Here is an 18,709-nt window from a genome sequence, read left to right on the forward strand (position 1 = left end):
AATCCCTGCGACTCGCTTGATGTCAGTCCACCTGGTGGGGGGTCGGCCAACACTGCGCTTACTAGTGCGGGGTCGCCATTCCAGCACTTTGGGACCCCAACGTCCATCGGCTCTTCGCACTGTGCCCCGCCCATTGCCACTTCAGCTTCGCAACTCGTTGAGCTATGTCGGTGACTTTGGTTCTTCTGCGGATCTCCTCATTTCTGATTCGATCACGCAGAGATACTCCTAACATAGCTCGTTCCATCGCCCGCTGTGTGACTCTGAGCCTTCTTATGAGGCCCATAGTTAGCGACCAAGTCTCGGAACCATAGGTCATCACTGGCAACACGCACTGTTCGAAGACTTTTTTCTTCAGGCACTGAGGAATTTCGGACGAAAAGATGTCGCGAAGTTTCCCGAATGCAGCCCAGCCGAGTTGGATTCGATGGTTCACCTCTTTCTCGAAATTGGACCTACCTAGCTGGATCATATGTCCTAGGTATATGTATTCATCTACAATTTCGAGTGCAGCGTTCTCAACTATAACTGGGTGGAGCGATCATGAGCATTACACATTATTTTTGTTTTGGCCATGTTCATTTTCAGGCCCACCTGTTGAGAAACTCTGAGCAGAGTTTCTCAACTTTTTCTCAAACATGCTTGGAAAGGTATATAAACTCAGTAGGTATTTGAAAAAATAAGAAATCATATTAATTATAATTTACCATTTAATCAAATTATTAATCTTACATAGTAAAATAGCTCTACAATACCAAACTATTGCTAACAGAATCCGGCAAACTATTTTATAATAATGACTTTCAATAATTATCACAGCTAACAATGTTATATTGTTTGCGATTATAAATAAACTATAGGCAAATAGCATAATTGAACCCTGGGAGTGTAGGGTGCGACGACATAATATGGCGATATTACAAATGGTTCAATCAAAGGAGATCATTCACGCTCCATACATTTCTGGGCTCTTTTTTGAAAGTGCCGGCCAACAAAAAAAATGGCACGACTCGTTAGAATTAGCCATTTGGAGCAATAGCTAATATGGCATAAAAGTTGTAGGAGGGCTCTGAACCAAGTTATACAGGTTTGACGATTCGTTATTTCCATACATTTTGTTGATTTTCAAAAGAAAACTGATACGTATCGTTAGAACTGCACATTTGGAGCAATAGTTAGTATGGCACAAAGATTGTATTTCTATTTTTTTTTCTTAGCGGGCACTTTTAAAAGTTGACAAAATGTATGGAAATAACGAATCATCGAACCTGTATAATTTGGTTCAGAGCCACCTGACAACTTTTATGCCATATTAGCTATTAATTAAAATGATTAGTTCTAATGATTCGTGCCATTTTTTTTCGTTGGCCGGCACTTTCAAAAAGGGCCCAAAATGAATGATCTCCTTTGAAGCAATGGCATTTGAAAGCAATATTGAACCGAAATTGAACCATGTATGTAACTTTAGACTGCAGCCAAACACCGCGGCGTCCAGTCGCGTCCGCGGTAGCGATCAGCCTCTGCATTCTGTATAGTTACAGCGATGGGCCACCGCTCGTTTCCATGGCAACGTCGTTGTTATTGACATTTTACTTTTGGCATCCCATAAAAGTAAAGTTCAAATTGTATTATAACTTGTTAAAGGCCAATATTACATCGACGAGTATAAAGAACAAGAATCGATCTCCAGATATTGTAATCAGATGACCAGATGTGTAATGTACTAGATCCGTGAATGCGTCGGCATGGGCACGTTGCTACAAGTATACCAGTGTGCCTAGTGGGAGTTTTTAATATTTTCATACTGTTATACTATCGCGTTAACGTAAACGCGAATTTATATGGAATTGAAACAGTTGTGCAGTAGTGCCACTAGATAGGGCTGGTTCAATTCCTTAGAAATTCGCGTTTACGTTAACGCGATCGTCACAGTATCAAACTGCACACACTAGGCTGTTGGCCACCGCGGTCGCGAGCTGTAGTGCTAACATGCGATCAAGTAAAGAGAAACAGTCAAAATATCGTCCATAGGCGGCGGAGTTGTCCCAGTCTCATCTCTTTCGTCCCAACTCAATGAATTGGAATTTGGAAACTTGTATGTTTCTCTTCATAAGATTATGAAGACAATTACCTTACCTTTATGGAGACAATTATATGGTGGTCGACTAAATCCCAGAGTATACTAATAGGTAACGGGTTCATACAATCGACCATTATTTAGATGCAGCTATGAACAAGCTAACAATTAATTTTAGATTTAAGGCCGACACCAATTTCTAAAACTTTCCTACTGAAAGGAATGCTGGAGGTAACTAAGTCACGAGTAAATAATACTTAGTATATTAACAAAATACGAACACCTCATTAATTCGACTAAATCTCAATGAATTCTACTAAAGATAAGCTTTTATAATGCTGGCGGACAAGTTCAACACAATACATTTATTTTTATAAAAACTTATCTTTAATGTTTGTATGTTTAGTTACAATATTACCTAAATTATTATAAATTCACTTCTAGTTTTATGAAAATTACGATAATAAAAAAAATTAAATATGCATAAATTGGTAACTCATTTTACCTGACAATTTCTCCAAAGGCTGAACTTGTCAGGGTGCCAAAAAAATATACAAGGATATATAATAAATTAGCTTAATTGAAAAATTCACCAACTGTTAATTATAATTATTAATAACATAACTAGCTCATACTGATTAATAAAATAATAAACAAAACAACAGTGCAAAATCAACAAGTCAAAATCAACAAAACATTATGATCTATATAAAAACTACTTACATCGTAACACATGAAAAATACATAAAACTGTTACCTAGAACACATAGAAACTGTACTGAACACGTGCGTCAACATTATGTGTTATTTGCAAAAAAACATACTATATTCTTTATTTTTTACTATATTGTTTCATTTGGTGTCGTTATGGCATTAATAAAACAAAATACGATTATTAAATAAAATGGTTTATAGCAAAGATATTGCAAGACACAATTATTTAAAAATTAAGTAAAAAAAAATATTTAAAAAACAGGGCTATGACTGTGTCTTCAAGATAGTATAGCAATTACATTTTCAAGTTTTTTTTTCGTTTTATTTATTTTCTACTATGTAATTGATGCAAAAAGCAGATGAGAACTGTTTCGTAATCTATCAAATTGAATCGGAAACTAATTAGAACATCACTAAACAAAACTGTCTTCATATAAATAAATGCTAATGTAAATTGGAGTTTATTTTGAAGTTTACAATTTCGATTTTATAGAATTGGTACTAATAACAGTGTTAGAACTACTGAAGTCGACATTTATTTTTGGTAATACTGATGTTATTAAGCTGTGACACTCTTGGATTTTGTCCGGCACGACTTCGTAAGAGATTTCGTTCTCTCTGCGGAAAAAAAGAATATTATTGACAAAGATTCATGGAAGCAATCGACTCTGCCGTCTTCTACTTCTAACATGCGACTAAATGACATATTTCTTGAAGAGAAATAGACAAAAATCAACCAATCGGGGCGCAACCGGAAATATCGCTCTCTTTCATTGCGTTGGGAAGAAAGACAGCACTGGGACTACTTCGCCACCGCCATTGGTCGAAATTTTGTCTATTTCTCTTCACGAGATATTATTGTTGTTCGTCGCATGCTATGCGTACTGAACTATAAAGTGGAATATTGTCGTACTTCTTCAATTAATGGGCTACAATGGTCGTTGGATACGACACCGGCTCAAACCAGCTTTATTCAACTTCAGTTTTATTAGTATAGATAAAGTCATCCAAAATGCATGGGAAATTTAGCAAGCCCAAGCCTTATCTCATCTCATCTCTCATCTCATCATCATTTAGGAGAGAGATAAGGAGCTAAGTATTATCTGATTCAAATATCTAACACTGATAACTGATACTGATACTGTTTGAATCTGTATGAAAATGTTAATGAAAAAAAAAATGAAATCTGGGATACTACTGAGCATGTTGATTGAAAAACTCAGTATTACATACTCTTCTTCTTCTTTTTCTTTTTTGAGTACAGTCAAAGTCTAGGGTTGGCAGTCAGCTTACGAACCTGACTGCCAACCCTAGTCTGAGAGGTACCTGGTCTGAGTCAGCTTCGTAAGCTCCTCTCTAACTTTAGCGATGTGAAATAGTTGTGCCGCCGCACAACTCGTAATCCCGGTCCAATATTACATATAAGGACCCTGAACCTCATAATTCGATGATACAATTCAATAGTAACACTTACTTATGTCTCAGTAGTGCCCCGTACAGGGTTAGGCCTTGCACACAGTTGGCCGCGGCCTCGAGGCTGAGGCAGTAGGGATGGCAGCGCCCACTCTCCGCTCTCTCCTGAACCAACTTCAGTAACTGCGCGTGGTCACTTATTCTACACTGTGGACAAAACATCAACTTATTGTGCCTTGTCTGAATAGAATCGACGTGCCACTTGGCTGGGGGGGGGGGGGCTAGCCAATCTCAGTTACAATCTCAGACCAATTACAATAGGACCTGCCTCGCCTCTGTCAAAAGTATATGATCACGATCTAATGTGTTTATACAATCTGTGTCTATAAAAACGATGTTTCATTGTGTTATAATTACACGTGTGTGTGTTACAATTTAAATTTATATTTATGTGTTAAGGACACGTAGGATATATTAATTGCTATTACATATTTTCGATGTGCGAGTTAACCTCGTCCTCAAAGAACGACAGACAATTTGAGTTTGATATAAGGTAAAGGTAATTGCGTCTCAGGTCATACACAGTTAAGACGCGCGCGGACTAATGCCCTACCCCCGGCCCCCCTTGTTCCGAAAAGTCATATACATCCTCAGACGAATTACATAATGACCTGCCTCGCTAGACGTTACTTTCCTTACAAAGTATATGATCAACGATTTAATGCGATTATAAAAACTGTACCGTCGGTTAAAGAGCTGCGTAAAAATTCCTTTTTGTGTAATTGAATGGTGTAAAAAAAACGGTCAACAACTTCTATTTTAGTATAAGATTATATACCTAATCCAAGCTCGTTTTCCCCGAAAAATTTGTTCGTGATTTTGGATATTAGTCCTTATGTAATTAGTCTGGGTATCACACTAATGTTATAAAGGCGAAACTTTGTGTGTAAGTGTGTATGTTTGTTCCTCCTTTACGCTGCTTCTACTGAAGCGATTTGGCTGAAATTTGGAATGGAAATAGATTTTATTTTGGATTAACACGTAGGCTTTTCATCCCGAAAAAATGCATGGCTCCCGCGGTATTTGTGAAAAACTGAATTCCACGCGGATGAAGTCGCGGGCGTCCGCTAGTACCTACGTCATAAAGCTTTATACCTGCATCATGACATCGACACATGTGGCGAGCGTAGTGAGAGCGGGTAAGACACTCCATCGCAGCAACAACTGCAGCTCGCGATCTGGTCCTGATGTCAGCGTTCCCGGGTTTTGTATCGAGTCTCTTATCACATTGTTGTCCATACAATATTGTAGCGCTTGGGTGAATTTCTGTTAATGAAAAATACATATTAAAATTCTTCTTGACTGACTGTACCTAATCTATATTGATACAAATCATAATTTTCCACATGAAAGTACAGGATTATCTTAAAATAGCCGACGCCTTGTGGTTTCACCCGCAGAGTTCCCGTTTCTGTTCCAGGAATAAAATATATCCTATGACAGTCACAAATGACGTGTTTTTCTTTTGGTAAAAGATTTTTCAAAATCGGTTCAGTGCATCCAAAGATTACATAGGACGGACGGTGAAGGAACACATCGTGAGGAAACCTGCATACTAGAGAATTTTCTTAATTCTCTGCGTGTATGAAGTCTACCAATCCGCATTGGGCCAGCGTGGTGGACTATTGGCCTAACCCCTCTCATTCTGAAAGGAGACTCGAGCTCAGCAGTGAGCCGAATATGAGTTGATAACGAAATATTACATATCCCCTACAATATCACAAACTATACTTCCAATTAGTATTAGTACCGATAGATGTATTACAAATAGAAATAAAATATACAATTACTTATTATTTTTTGTAAAAGCAAAGTTTAACTCACCATTTCCTCAGTCTTTTCTAAATGGAAGAACTCGTGTCTCAACATTTTCCTCAGTTTACAGTAGCTCGCGAACAGTTGTTCTAGAAGATTATTAAAATACGAAATTTTAAAATAAAAATAAAATATTATACCTGTAGAGCACATCACTAAAAACTCGTAACGTTTCGCAACAACACAACGACAGTCGATCACAACGTCGATAAGTGAACGAACGGACGCTCTCGTGGTCGAGTGCGCTAATAACGTAAATATAGTACAACCCCTGTTCTTCTATTTGCTTAACAATAATGTGTATTAAGTGTTTGAAATAATAGTTCCTATACCTGTTTATTGCTACAAATTTTGTCACTTTCTTACTCTCGAATTAACTTAACAACTGCTTAGTTTATCGTTAGTAAAACTAATTTTAAAATTTTCCCCTCTAAAAATGTTACTTGTACTAAAGTGACATATATGATATATGTCGATGTGTACTTCCCCTTGTGCTGTTCGTAGCGAATATTTTTTTAAACCTTTAGAGGAAATTGCTCGCTTTAGAGAAAGTTGCTGTAGGGCGTGCTACAGAAATGGACATACTCGTACATACACACATACATACATACGCTCGAAAAACATTACCCTCCTTCTGACACAGTCGGGTCAAAATAAGAATTACCTCTGGTAGTGTCTCCGCTACACACAACAGCATATATGAGAGCGGGCGGGATCAGGTAATGCAGCACCGGGTTGACATACAGCTGCAGTTGTATGATGGGGATTGCGTTCACCATCGTCTCGGCTTTCAAGATGTGACCTGCAACATCAATAGGCTAGTTGTCACTTTTTTTTAAATTGTCTTACTACATTTTTTTTCATATTTTTTCGAGTCGTAATTACATGAAAATTTTAGTTTCTAAATATGTTTTGGCAATACAAGCCAAAACGCCTGTCGGCCATGATGGTCTGTATTTCAACTGTTTCATGACGTCACTCTAACAAATCTCTTATAATCGGAGCGTTTGACAAAAATATTAATTAACAATTAGTTTGACGTTTAGTACGTGTAGTATCAAACAACAAACTTTCAACCCCTATTCTACCCCTTCTAATTTAATTTTTGGGTCAAAAAGTACCCTATTTTTTGCTATAAGGTTCCATTTACCATTATACCAAAATTCATCTTGATCAGTTCAGATGTTTAGCCGTGAAAAGGTAACAGACATACAGACAGACAGACTTACTTTCGCATTTATAATATTAGTATAGATTATTGTCATGATACACATATTTATTAAAAAAAAATCTATTGTCTATTCATTAATAGCCCACTGAAGGATACAGATAGTTCTATAGTATTGTTATCAGTATTTAGCGACAATAAAAATCTGTTATTATGTAAGATTAATTAACATGCTATTAAGATATGAATAAAATTCTTATCATAAAAGATAAAAGTACCTGCACGTTTTAAGATAATAGGTCCAATAGGTAAAGTTCAAGAACACATATATAAAGAGTGTGTCACCATAATACATAAAAAATTACCTATTCATCTATGACTGATAATAATAATTGTTATTCTTGTGTTTTGTTTAATATTTTCTATATATCATTGCGGTTATATATAGAAAGTTGACTTATGGTAAGATGTCTGTCGGGTTAAGTAGTTTTTATTAATGACTAGCGGACCCGGTCAAGCTTTGCTTTGACTTATGTGAACTACCCTACTCCTAAGCTACCCCTATGCTACCCCTACTCTACAGCTTGTATTGCAAATAGAAAAGGGTTGGTTTTATGGTTTTCCCGGCAATTATTCTAATTTTTCTCGAACTTTTAAACCTTCCCTATACCTCCACGAACATTTCAGGACCATGATAAGGTAAATCCATTCAGCCGTTTTCGCGTTTTAGCAAGACTAGCGAACAGGATTAAAGGATATTTTCTTTATAACTTCTTTCTTTATCTACATAAAATATCATAGGTAGGTATTACGTCATTCATATCAATCACAAAATCGCAAAGTAGGCCTACCTTACTATGCAATATTACTACTTGCCAATTAGGCGATAAGTATAAATTCTACAAACCAAATCAAATCCGATAAGATCACGATAAGGATAGAAATCGTCACACATCACGCGATTTACGTACTGTTTATTTAACATTGTACCCAATGAGGAAAAGACATAATTATGTTTATCTACATTTTGTCGTTTTAACACCAATATTAGAAGTGCAAAACTAACTACATAAATAAAATAAATAAAAAAGAAAGGAATCTTCTTTTAAGAATTGTAAACTACTGTGACAAAAGACTCCGCTTTTCCATAACAAGCCGCAATGATTCAAATTAATAGAAATTAATAGTGGGCATAACTAAAACTAAAAATAAAACATAACTTAAATTGCGTATGTGTATGTCCGTGTGTACGTGAGTGCGTGCGTGAGTGCGTGCGTGTTCGTGCGTGCGTGCGTGCGTGCGTATAAGTGCAAAACTAACAAACTACATAAATAAAATAAAATAAATAAAAATAGGCAAAAATGAAAAGATAGTCTACTTTTAAGAATTGTAAACTTGAAAACTCCTGTGACACAAGGCTCTGTTCTTCCATAATAAGCCGTAATGAATAATAATTAAAATTAATAGTAATTAATAGAGGGCTAACTAAAACTAAAAATAAAACATAACTTAAATTGCGTATGTGTATGTTCGTGTGTATATAAGTGCGTGAGTGCGTGCGTGCGTGTTCGTGCGTGCTTGCGTGCGTGTTCGTGCGTGCGTGCGTGCGTGTTCGTGCGTGCGTGCGTGTTCGTGCGTGCGTGTTCATGCGTGCGTACGTGCGTGTGCGTGTTTCTTTTAAAAGTCAGGGATAAAATATATGCTTTCTTAGGACCATACATATGTATTAAGCTACCTGACCGAGAGTAACCTTGCGTGATTAGCATCAAGTACCACAAAACTCACCTTTCATTTTCTTCTGCACATCGGGACTGACGACCATCGGTAGGGCGGGTACCAGCATTAACTTGTCTCCGTCTAAAGTTACCATTTGCTTGTGCACCACGAGTATTCTCTCCACGCTCGCCTTCAAATCGTTTTCAAATACCGAGGCGCCGAGCTTTCGTAATACATCTATCAACCAATCTATTTTATCCACGACCTGAAAAATAAACAACATGCTTAGCTATAGCTTCAATAGCTGTGGTATTGGGGCTGGACTCAACGCCGAATGGTTATGGATTCGAAGCCTAACCATTGGAACTATTGTTGTACCCACTCCTAACACTGTCTTTATTAGGCGGAGAGGTAAAGGAATATCACACTAATGTGCTGTGTTTGTGGCGGCATCTGGTCAACGATTCCAACTGAAAACCAGCGCTGCATGCTCTTTATTTAAAGAGTATGTAGCATTATGCTGAGTTGGGTCCCTTTACTTTATGTTAGACATCGCATGATATTGTCCTGACGATTATAAGAGCAAATTGTGTTTTGTGGCATAATGCTCAAATAAAGATTTTTTTCTTTCTTTATTACTAATATTATAAAGTCGAAAGTTTGTGTGTAAGTGTGTGTGTGTATGTTTGTTCCTCCTTTACGCTGCGGCTACTGCAGCGATTTGGCTGAAATTTGGAATGAAAATAGATTTCACTCTGGATTAACACATAGCCTACCCACATACCCATGTGGATAAAGTCGCGGGCGTCCGCTAGCTCGTATAAGATACGCCTGCGAAATGCGGCAGAATACAAATTAAATTGTCAATCTAAATCCCACAGGCAGACTCCAATTCAAATTTGAACAATGGGAAAATCCAATCAAACACACGAAATTTCATGACTATTACCGAGTTTTCTGATGCAAAAACGCTATTATTACGCCTTGAAATTTTAAAGGTTAGCAGGATTTTAATTTATCTATATAAATATCAGTTTAGCAGATTCAGAGATTATCCCCTACAATACCACAAACTTTACTTTATAATATTAGTATACAGCTCGTGGGGATTAATTTGACACCCAGCGCGAATGATGTATAATATGTACTGTGGTTGTTTAGTTGTGTTTAGGAGCCAATGTCAAGTTAATGCGCACAAGTTGTAGACAAGAATTTTATTTTTTTAAATACCTGTTCGAGCGACAAAGCCTCATCCACAATCAGGCTCTGCATAAGAACTATTGCCAAGAGATTGGTAATAGTGACAACAGTGCTCTCCTGTTGCAAAGTCACCACATAATCGGCTATATCTTGAACTTTGTCCATCTGATCCACAGTCAACTGTTGCAAGTCCAAAGGCTTCAGACTCTCAGCGGAGTGTATCGACTTGTCAACCAACTGATCAGCCGACCGGTCGAGGTACTCCTTGATGGATATCGGATCGCCCAAGTTGATGTATATGTTCCCAAAATGGTCGTTTAGCCTGTGGAGAGATTTCAGGAGGCCCTGTAATAGGATTTTAATAATACGGCAGATGTCCTGAGAATTCAATTTCTACTTTATTTACGAGTATTATCGAAAACAATAGCTATATTTTTAATCATCATTAATCAGGGTTTTCAATAGCTCTCTGACCAAAGATTTTGGAACAATAAAAAAACGCAGAACTCGAAAATTTTAAAAATATATCAACAACTATTTCTCAAAAACGAATGAACCGATTTAGACAAAATTTACGTCAATCGACGCGGTTTTTTGAGGTTTGAAACCAATTGGAATCGTGGTTTAAAAGTTGTTAAACAAAACCTATTTTCTAAATTGTTTATTTTGAAATTTCTTAAAGTCCACGTGTTCGAATCAGTCCAAACAGCGTGAAAACATTATTATCTTTCCTACTAACGGCCATTTTCAATAACCTACCCATTTTTATACGAATTACGGATATATAGCTATCCTCGATTATCAGTAACAGTCAAACTATTTTTACATAGTCAAACAATCTGTCAGTAGGTTATTGAACAGCAAATAAGAGCAGAAAGATAGATTTTCTGAACTTTAGTAAGCGAAATGGCGGATTAAAAACAGCCGTTACTAGATACTAGCGGAAAGTAACTCTGCAAGTGTCAATTAATTTTTCAATCAAAAATAATTCTTAGTAAAACATTAATTAATACATACCTACATACAAAAATGCTTGTCATTCAATTATTTTTCTTCCTCCTTTTTGTTTCGTTACTCAATTTATATTCATTATAAAATTATAAAATTCAAGGATAAATTAAAAGCGTCGTAGGTAACAATTATGATTAAAATAAAGTTATTAAAAATTACGACAGTTATAAAAACTTCCAACCAATTAGGTAAATATTGAAATATATACACAGATGCACAATAATCCGCCTACTTTAATATGCGCGAGTATACTAAAATGGGCGGATAATTGTGCCTCTGAGTATATATTTAAGGACTAAGGCATAATCAATAATCATCATCATCATCACCATATCAGCCGATGGAATAACTGCAGGCCATAGGCCTGTTGTAGGCCTACAAAAGGTCTTTGTAAGACCAAATGATTCAATTTCCCTAAATCCAAATTGATAGACACTTACCCCAGTTGTCTCTTTAGGTTTGGGCACCCCCAAGTGTTCGTACGCGAATAGAGTCTGTTCCATCACACGGTCATAGCTAATGTTTACAGGCACCACTGTGACGTCACTCACTTCGCGCGCGAAGTACGGCACCAGAGTCATTGACAGCATGCCTGACAATATAAACCAGGTATTACACCACTCCTGCATATACAGGATGCTCGGGAGTTTTTCCCATAACTCTGGGGTTATATTCTTTACCGAAAATTATTTTAAAATGTTCAAGGAACATGCGTTCTTAAATTAATATTTCGGGGTAAATAATATTTCTTTTGTAAATAGATCTTATTTTATGGCTGGTGGGAGGCTTCGGCCGTGGCTAGTTACCCTACCAGCAAAGACATACCGCCAAGCGATTTAGCGTTCCGGTACGATGCCGTGTAGAAACCGAAAGGGGTGTGGATTTTCATCCTCCTCCTAACAAGTTAGCCCGCTTCCATCTTAGACTGCATCATCACACTTACCATCAGGTGACATTGTAGTCAAGGGCTAACTTGTAAAGAATAAAAAAAAATAGATCTTAAAATGTGTCCCTTATACGCATTCTTATAAATTATGACGTAGCCACGTTTTATGTAATTTAAAATGCAAGGATGCTCGTAGACAAACGGCGTGTGTTACATGTATAGTCGGAATTATTTGAATTACTTTATTTATTTAGTTAAAAAAAATATTAGCTATGCAGTTCGGCTCCTATAAGCTCCCGAGCAGTCGAGCATTCTGTAGAGACACTAAGACTATAAGTATGAAATAGAGGTATATGTTCAAATGTAAGTAAGCTCTGTGAGTCAGTGGATATGATCTGCCTTCGATTCGGAGGGCGTAGCTTCTAATCCGATAAGGGAGATGCTCCTTTTCAGTTATGTGCATTTTAAGAATAATTAAATATACCTAAACTAGCGGACGCCCGCAACTTCATCCGCGTGGAATTTAGTTTTCACAAATCCCTCGGAAACCATGGATTTTTCCGGGATAAAAAGTAGTCTATGTGTTAATCCAGGCTATAATATATCTTAATACCAAATTTCAGCTAATTCGGTTCAGTAGTTTAGTGAAAGAGTAACAAACATTCATATCATCAAAATCATCAGTTATCGCAAATCTCCGGATAAAAAGTATAAGTAGCCTATGTGTTAATCCAGAATAAAATCTATTTCCATTCCAAATTTCAGCTAAATCGTTTCAGTAGTAGCGGCGTTATAGAGTAACAAACATCCAAACATCCATACAAACTTTCGCGTTTATAATATTGTAGGATGTATCTCAAATGGAGAATGAAAAACGAGAGGAAGCCGGCACAACTGAGAATTTTCTCAATCCACTAGGTATGTGAAGTCTGCCAATCCGCAAGGGCCAGTGTGGACTATTAGCCTACCCCCATTCTGAAACTCGTGCCCAAAGCAGGTAGGTATATCAGAACTGTCTCTTACCATACTTCGGAGGTATGTCTCTTACCATACTTCGGAGGTAGACTCTTATTGCTCCTACTTCTAGTGCCTTCTAGAAAGAACTCGACGGGCGCGCCATACTTGGCGACCACAGTTCGCACGTAATGCCGCAGCGTCGCCGCGTACAGAGGTGACCCGACCAAAGTGCGACGAATGTAAAAAGCTCCAGTCTCTCTCATACTTTGACCGACCACAGCCATAGAATAGAAATCTAGTAAAAACATAGAGATTAAAGTAATTATACAATAATTATACAGTTACTAATAATACTAAACTAGCCACTTATTAATATGTAGGTAGAATAATAGTATAGGTAATAGTAGATCGATTTGTATAGCTTGTCAAATTGGTTCGTAACACTCCTAATGGTCCACGCGGGCCGGGTAGCGATGTCCCGCTCGCACGACTTCACACCCACGCAGTCCGTTCCCCCCGTCACTCGCATATCATGGAAGTGTCATCAACAAACTTGGCAAGCTATAGGTGTTGTCTTATGTTCGTCATTTTCAATTGAAAACGCCTTACTTTTAAACAAAAGAGATAATGGGTTCTAATCTTACGGGTTTACTATCTCTAAAACTACTGAATCGAATTTGATGAAACTTGCACTGTTCCCTAAATTGGAGTATTCCAACTAAAAAAAATGTATAATCCTACTTTATAGTCTGACATATGTGCGGACAAGGCGCGTTGGGAACTCTCGTAGCTTTAATTTCAAGTTTTCGACTTTAGTTACCACCATTAAATCATGACATAACTTGACGTTTCATAATCTTTTTAACATAAAAATGGAACCGAATTCAAAGACGTATTTCAGTTATTTTGATTTTAACACAAAAGTACTGAACCGCTTTCCATGAAAAAAAAATTTTCAAAATTGATTAATAAATGAGGAAGTTATGAGGTAACAAACATTAAAAAAAACATACATCCTATTTTTTGCAGTCGATTAAAAAGTGGTTGTAAAGTAAGCCTAATAGAAATAAATGAATTTTGATTTTTTTTTAATTTTGACAAACAAACAGTCATACAAAAAATCGGACACTTGTGACATTTGAGACACGTCTATATATTATACAAAAACTGTGTAATTCTAAAAATATCACTAATTGTGAAACTCCATTTTTTAAAGTTGGTAATAAATATAACTGTTTCATATTTTAAACGACCAAGCAGGTAGTTTATTTAATAACTAATAACTTCATATTAGCATTCACATGCTCACCTTGAAGTTACGAGTGTAAAAAAAACTACATTCTTCAGTCATCAAACAAACTTTGCTGCATAACATTTACTTGGTAAATAGAGGAAACAATTAAAGAATGCACTTAACTACATAGCATCTATAAATAGAGCTTTATTTACATTCTTATAATACTGTACAATCTGCCGTGGAACATGATAGCCCAGTGGATATGACCTCTGTCTCCGATTCAGAAGGGTGTGGGTTTGAATCCGGTCTGGGGCATGCACCTCCAACTTTTCACTTATGTGCATTTTAAGATTTTTTTTTTTTATTCTTTACAAGTTAGCCCTTGACTACAATATCACCTGATGGTAAGTGATGATGCAATCTAAGATGGAAGCGAGCTAACTTGTTAGGAGGAGGATGAAAATCCACACTCCTTTCGGTTTCTACACGGCATCGTACCGGAACGCTAAATCGCTTGGCGGTACGTCTTTGCCGGTAGGGTGGTAACTAACTAGACCTGGACCAATTAAGAAAACAACAATCGGCCCAGCCGGGGATCGAACCCAGGACCTCCGTCTTGTAAATCCACCGCGTATACCACTGCGCCATGGAGGCCGTCAAAATATCACATGTCTCAAACGGTGAAGTAAAACATCGTGAGGAAACCTGCATACCTGAGAATTTTCTTAATTATCTGCATGTGTGAAGTCAGCCAATCTGCATTGGGCCAGCGTGGTGGACTATTGGCTTAACCCCTCTCATTCTGAGAGAAGACTCAAGCTTAGCAATGACCCGAAAATGGGTTGATAATAATGGTTCGATGGGTTTGATCCCCAGCTGGGCCAATTGAAGTTTTCTTAACAGGTCCAGGTCTGAGGTCAGAAGTCTTCCGGCCGTGGCTAGTTACCGCCCTACAAAGACATTTCGAGACCTCTACTACCAATGAACTAACTCATAACTAATTTCAACTTTGTATGTTAAGCGGTTTTAAAACACGATGCTTTTTTTCAAGCAGTGTTGCATTTTCAATTTTAGGTGTTGGTAATAGACCTTAATATAACTTCATACTATATTTGAAAGTTTTGTCAAAGTGTGTAATAAAAACAGAGATTCAAAAGTCCAGGCCTGTCCTGACCAACCCGCCTGCCCTATGAGGTCAGTTTCAGGCAAGAACTTTGTTTACACATAACAAGTAAAAAAATAATAATATTATATAATAATCATAATACCCACCCATTCCTGCGGCAACAGCTGGTAGTGTTATATCATAGTGGTAGCAGAGATATGTTGTGAGGCAGAAATCAGCGTAGCTTCTATGTGTCGGTAGAAATAGCACTGGATTCTTTCCCAGTGTCGATTTTAACTAAAACAACAAATTCTATTACACAATTGGAATAGGCTGCCTGAAGATGTGATTACCGCAAAATCACTAAATGTGTTTAAGAATCGGCTGGATAATCTGTTTATATTAAAAGATTAACTGAAAAAAGATGACAGAAATTATATTCAAAAATAAAAATATATAAAACAAAAAGCCACTACAAATGTATGTGACAATACTTGAAGACCAACTCCAGTTTCACCTGCATTCACCTATTCTACTAGGAATACAGGGATAAAATATCGCCAATGTCACTTGCTGATAATGTAGCTTTTCAGTGATAAAAGTATTTTGAAATCAGCTTACTAGTTTCTGAGCCTATTACATATAACAAACAAACAAATCTTACTACTTTAGAATATTAATTTATATGTACATACCTTCAAAACTGCAGCTTCATTTACAAACACACCTATCTTCATCATGAAGCATATCTTGAGGAACACAATGCCCATCCACCTCATGACATGGGTTTGCTCATCCAATGCAATCTCATCTAGATATTCCAACACCTTCTTTTTTAATTGTTCTTTACTAACACCAGTTCGTAAGCTTTCCTATAACAATTTTAAAGAATGAAGTTCTGTATTTGAACTAATCCCAAATACCACTAAACACAATTTTAATGGGATTTTCTTGTGGACATTTTTCCGTAAATATTTGATAAATACTTAGTTTTAGAGAAATACTCTTTCTTTCTTAGAGCCGTGATAGCCCAGTTTATATGACCTTTGCTACCAATTCTGAAGGGTGTGGGTTTGAATCTGGTCAGGGGCATGCACCTCCAACTTTTTAGTTGTGTGCATTTTAAGACATTAAATATTATGTGTCTCAAATGGTGAAGGAAAACATTGTAAGGAAACCTGTATACCAGAATCACACACACTCAAAGAATTAAGAATTTTCTTAATTCTTTGAGTGTGTGTGATGTCTGCCAATCCGAATCGCGCCAGCATGATGGACCTAACCTAACCCTTCTCATTCTGAGAGGAGACTCAGCAGTGAGCCTAATATGTGTTGATAATGTTAACTATAATGAACTCTTCCTTAAAAACAATTTTTACATACATGAGGTTAATAATGGCATGGCACATACTTTGACTGAGCTTATCAGGCTATTCTTTATCAATTGTTTTTTACCAACACCAGTTCATATGCTGTACTACAAAGAATTTTAATGGATGAGGTTCTGTATGTCAGCCCAACCCAACTCAGTCATCATTATCATCATCATATCAGCCATTGGACATCCAATGCTGGACATAGGCTTTTTGTAGGGACTTCCAAACATCACGATACTGAGCCACCTGCATCCAACAAATCCCTACGACTCGCTTGATGTCGTCAGTTCACCTGGTGGGGGGTCGGCCAACACTGCGCTTACTAGTGCGGCGTCGTCATTCCAGCACTTTGGGACCCCAACGTCCATCGGCTCTTCATACTATGTGCCCCTTGCCACTTCAGCTTCGCAACACTAACCCAATTTGGATAGGATTCTCTTGTGCTTATTTTTCAGTAAATATTTAATGCATAATTTAAGGGCAATATTTTATTGAAAGCAATTTTTACATTCATGAAGTTAATAGTGGCACATATTTTGACTGAACTTATTAGGGTATGGTAGCTATTTTTTCGCTAGAAAAAGAAAGTTCTAGCACTAATAAAATTACTGTGAAATAAACAACTTTTCTATTTCAAAATGACTACTTACCGCCTCCAAAAAAGAATCTATGTAAACTGAATCTGCAACCACCTTTTTTAAATCTTGAGGACCGTAATACTTATCGAGGGTTAATGTTTTCATTGGATCCCATTTTTTCGTCATAAATTTCACTATTCCGAATTTTGTATTCCTAGGTTTCAATATATCAGTGAAGTTAACGAATCCGCTCATTGTTGCGAATTTCTTAGATTAATCACAAAAATAAAATATATTCGTGTTCTTTAATAAAATCTATAGAATTGCCTCAATAGCTTTTTTATTGATCATTCTAATTTTTTTATATATGAGCGTTTGAAAGGAGAGTAATAATAAATTGTTGCTTTACAAATTAACATACAAGAAACGTATTTTAATTATAAATTGAAAAATTTTCAGTATTCAGACTCGCGTAACTCCCGCATCCCGCGAAGCGAAATGACATTATGACAAACGTCAAATTCAAATGACACACTTATGACCAAAGAATATATAATATTTCCAAATTACTTCAAGGAATGTACATGACATTAAGTTTATTATCTGTGATTTCATATCGTAGAGTAATATATTCTTTGGGTATTTCAGAGTATAGCATTGCCAATGTGTAGGAAATTCCCCAAATTGCGGGGAATGAACTCGATTAGAGCAATGGTTTTAATTTCTATACGTTCTGCATTCACTTTTTTATTCATTTATCTGGAGTTCTGGACTATGGTTAATAAACATGTTACAAGAAGTCACTATGATAAGAAATACTTTTTATTTAAACTACAACAACAGATCTACTTTCATACTTTGTTTAGTTTCGGCACAGAAAACTTATTAGACAAGGTTTAGGTAGATAGATTCGAGCAAGTTTAAGCTGTGATACTCCATTTTCTGTACATTGTGATGAGCGTTTACCGTTTTAGAGTGTAGCAATGGATAAATGGTTGCTAAAACAGCCAAAATAAAAAAGATTTTGATGATTCTAAAGTAATTAATAAATTAGACTAATAATTAACCTCCCGACCTAATCCCTGTAAGGCCACCGGGCACTGGCAATTGCCAGTGACCACCACAGGTCGTCGAGATATATCTCGACTCTTGTCTTTAATGAGCAGTAAATATGCACACATGAAAATATCTACCTCACTACTACAAGTAGTGAAATGGATATTTTTATGTGTCTCCTCGTATGAAGAATTCACTTTCTTCATTTCAACAGGGGAGTAGGAATATTTTTTTCCCGAATTTGATCTTAATGACACGCGGTAGGACACAGGACACAAACGCCTCAGATGTGCTTCCCCCCGGGCCCTTGCGGGCCCGAGAAAAGAAACTAGTATTACTA

General features: G+C 36.8%; 1 protein-coding gene across 1 annotated transcript; it reads right to left on the bottom strand.

Moving 5' to 3' along the window:
• Window positions 1-692: 692 nt before the first annotated feature.
• LOC112058379 (dihydroxyacetone phosphate acyltransferase) lies at window positions 693-17,823 on the bottom strand. Its single transcript, XM_024099173.2, has 12 exons — window positions 17,386-17,823; window positions 16,055-16,231; window positions 15,527-15,656; window positions 13,109-13,312; window positions 11,615-11,766; window positions 10,194-10,508; window positions 9,033-9,228; window positions 6,744-6,881; window positions 6,089-6,168; window positions 5,360-5,530; window positions 4,266-4,411; window positions 693-3,409 (listed from the first exon to the last, which is right to left on the bottom strand). Exons 1-12 carry the CDS (start codon window positions 17,566-17,568, stop codon window positions 3,265-3,267), a joined length of 2,037 nt encoding a protein of 678 aa, XP_023954941.2. The 5' UTR covers window positions 17,569-17,823; the 3' UTR covers window positions 693-3,264.
• Window positions 17,824-18,709: the final 886 nt, after the last annotated feature.

The sequence above is a fragment of the Bicyclus anynana genome, chromosome 21 (genome assembly GCF_947172395.1).
Source record: "Bicyclus anynana chromosome 21, ilBicAnyn1.1, whole genome shotgun sequence".
NCBI lineage: Eukaryota > Metazoa > Arthropoda > Insecta > Lepidoptera > Nymphalidae > Bicyclus > Bicyclus anynana.

Coding starts and splice junctions, on each gene's coding strand:
- LOC112058379 (XM_024099173.2), bottom strand. CDS start 17,568: ATGAGCGGATTCGTTAACTTCACTGATATATTGAAACCTAGGAATACA. Junction 5,531..6,088: donor TAGAAAAGACTGAGGAAATG/GTGAGTTAAACT, acceptor TTTCATTAACAG/AAATTCACCCAAGCGCTACA. Junction 4,412..5,359: donor GTGTCGATGTCATGATGCAG/GTATAAAGCTTT, acceptor TTTTGTCCACAG/TGTAGAATAAGTGACCACGC.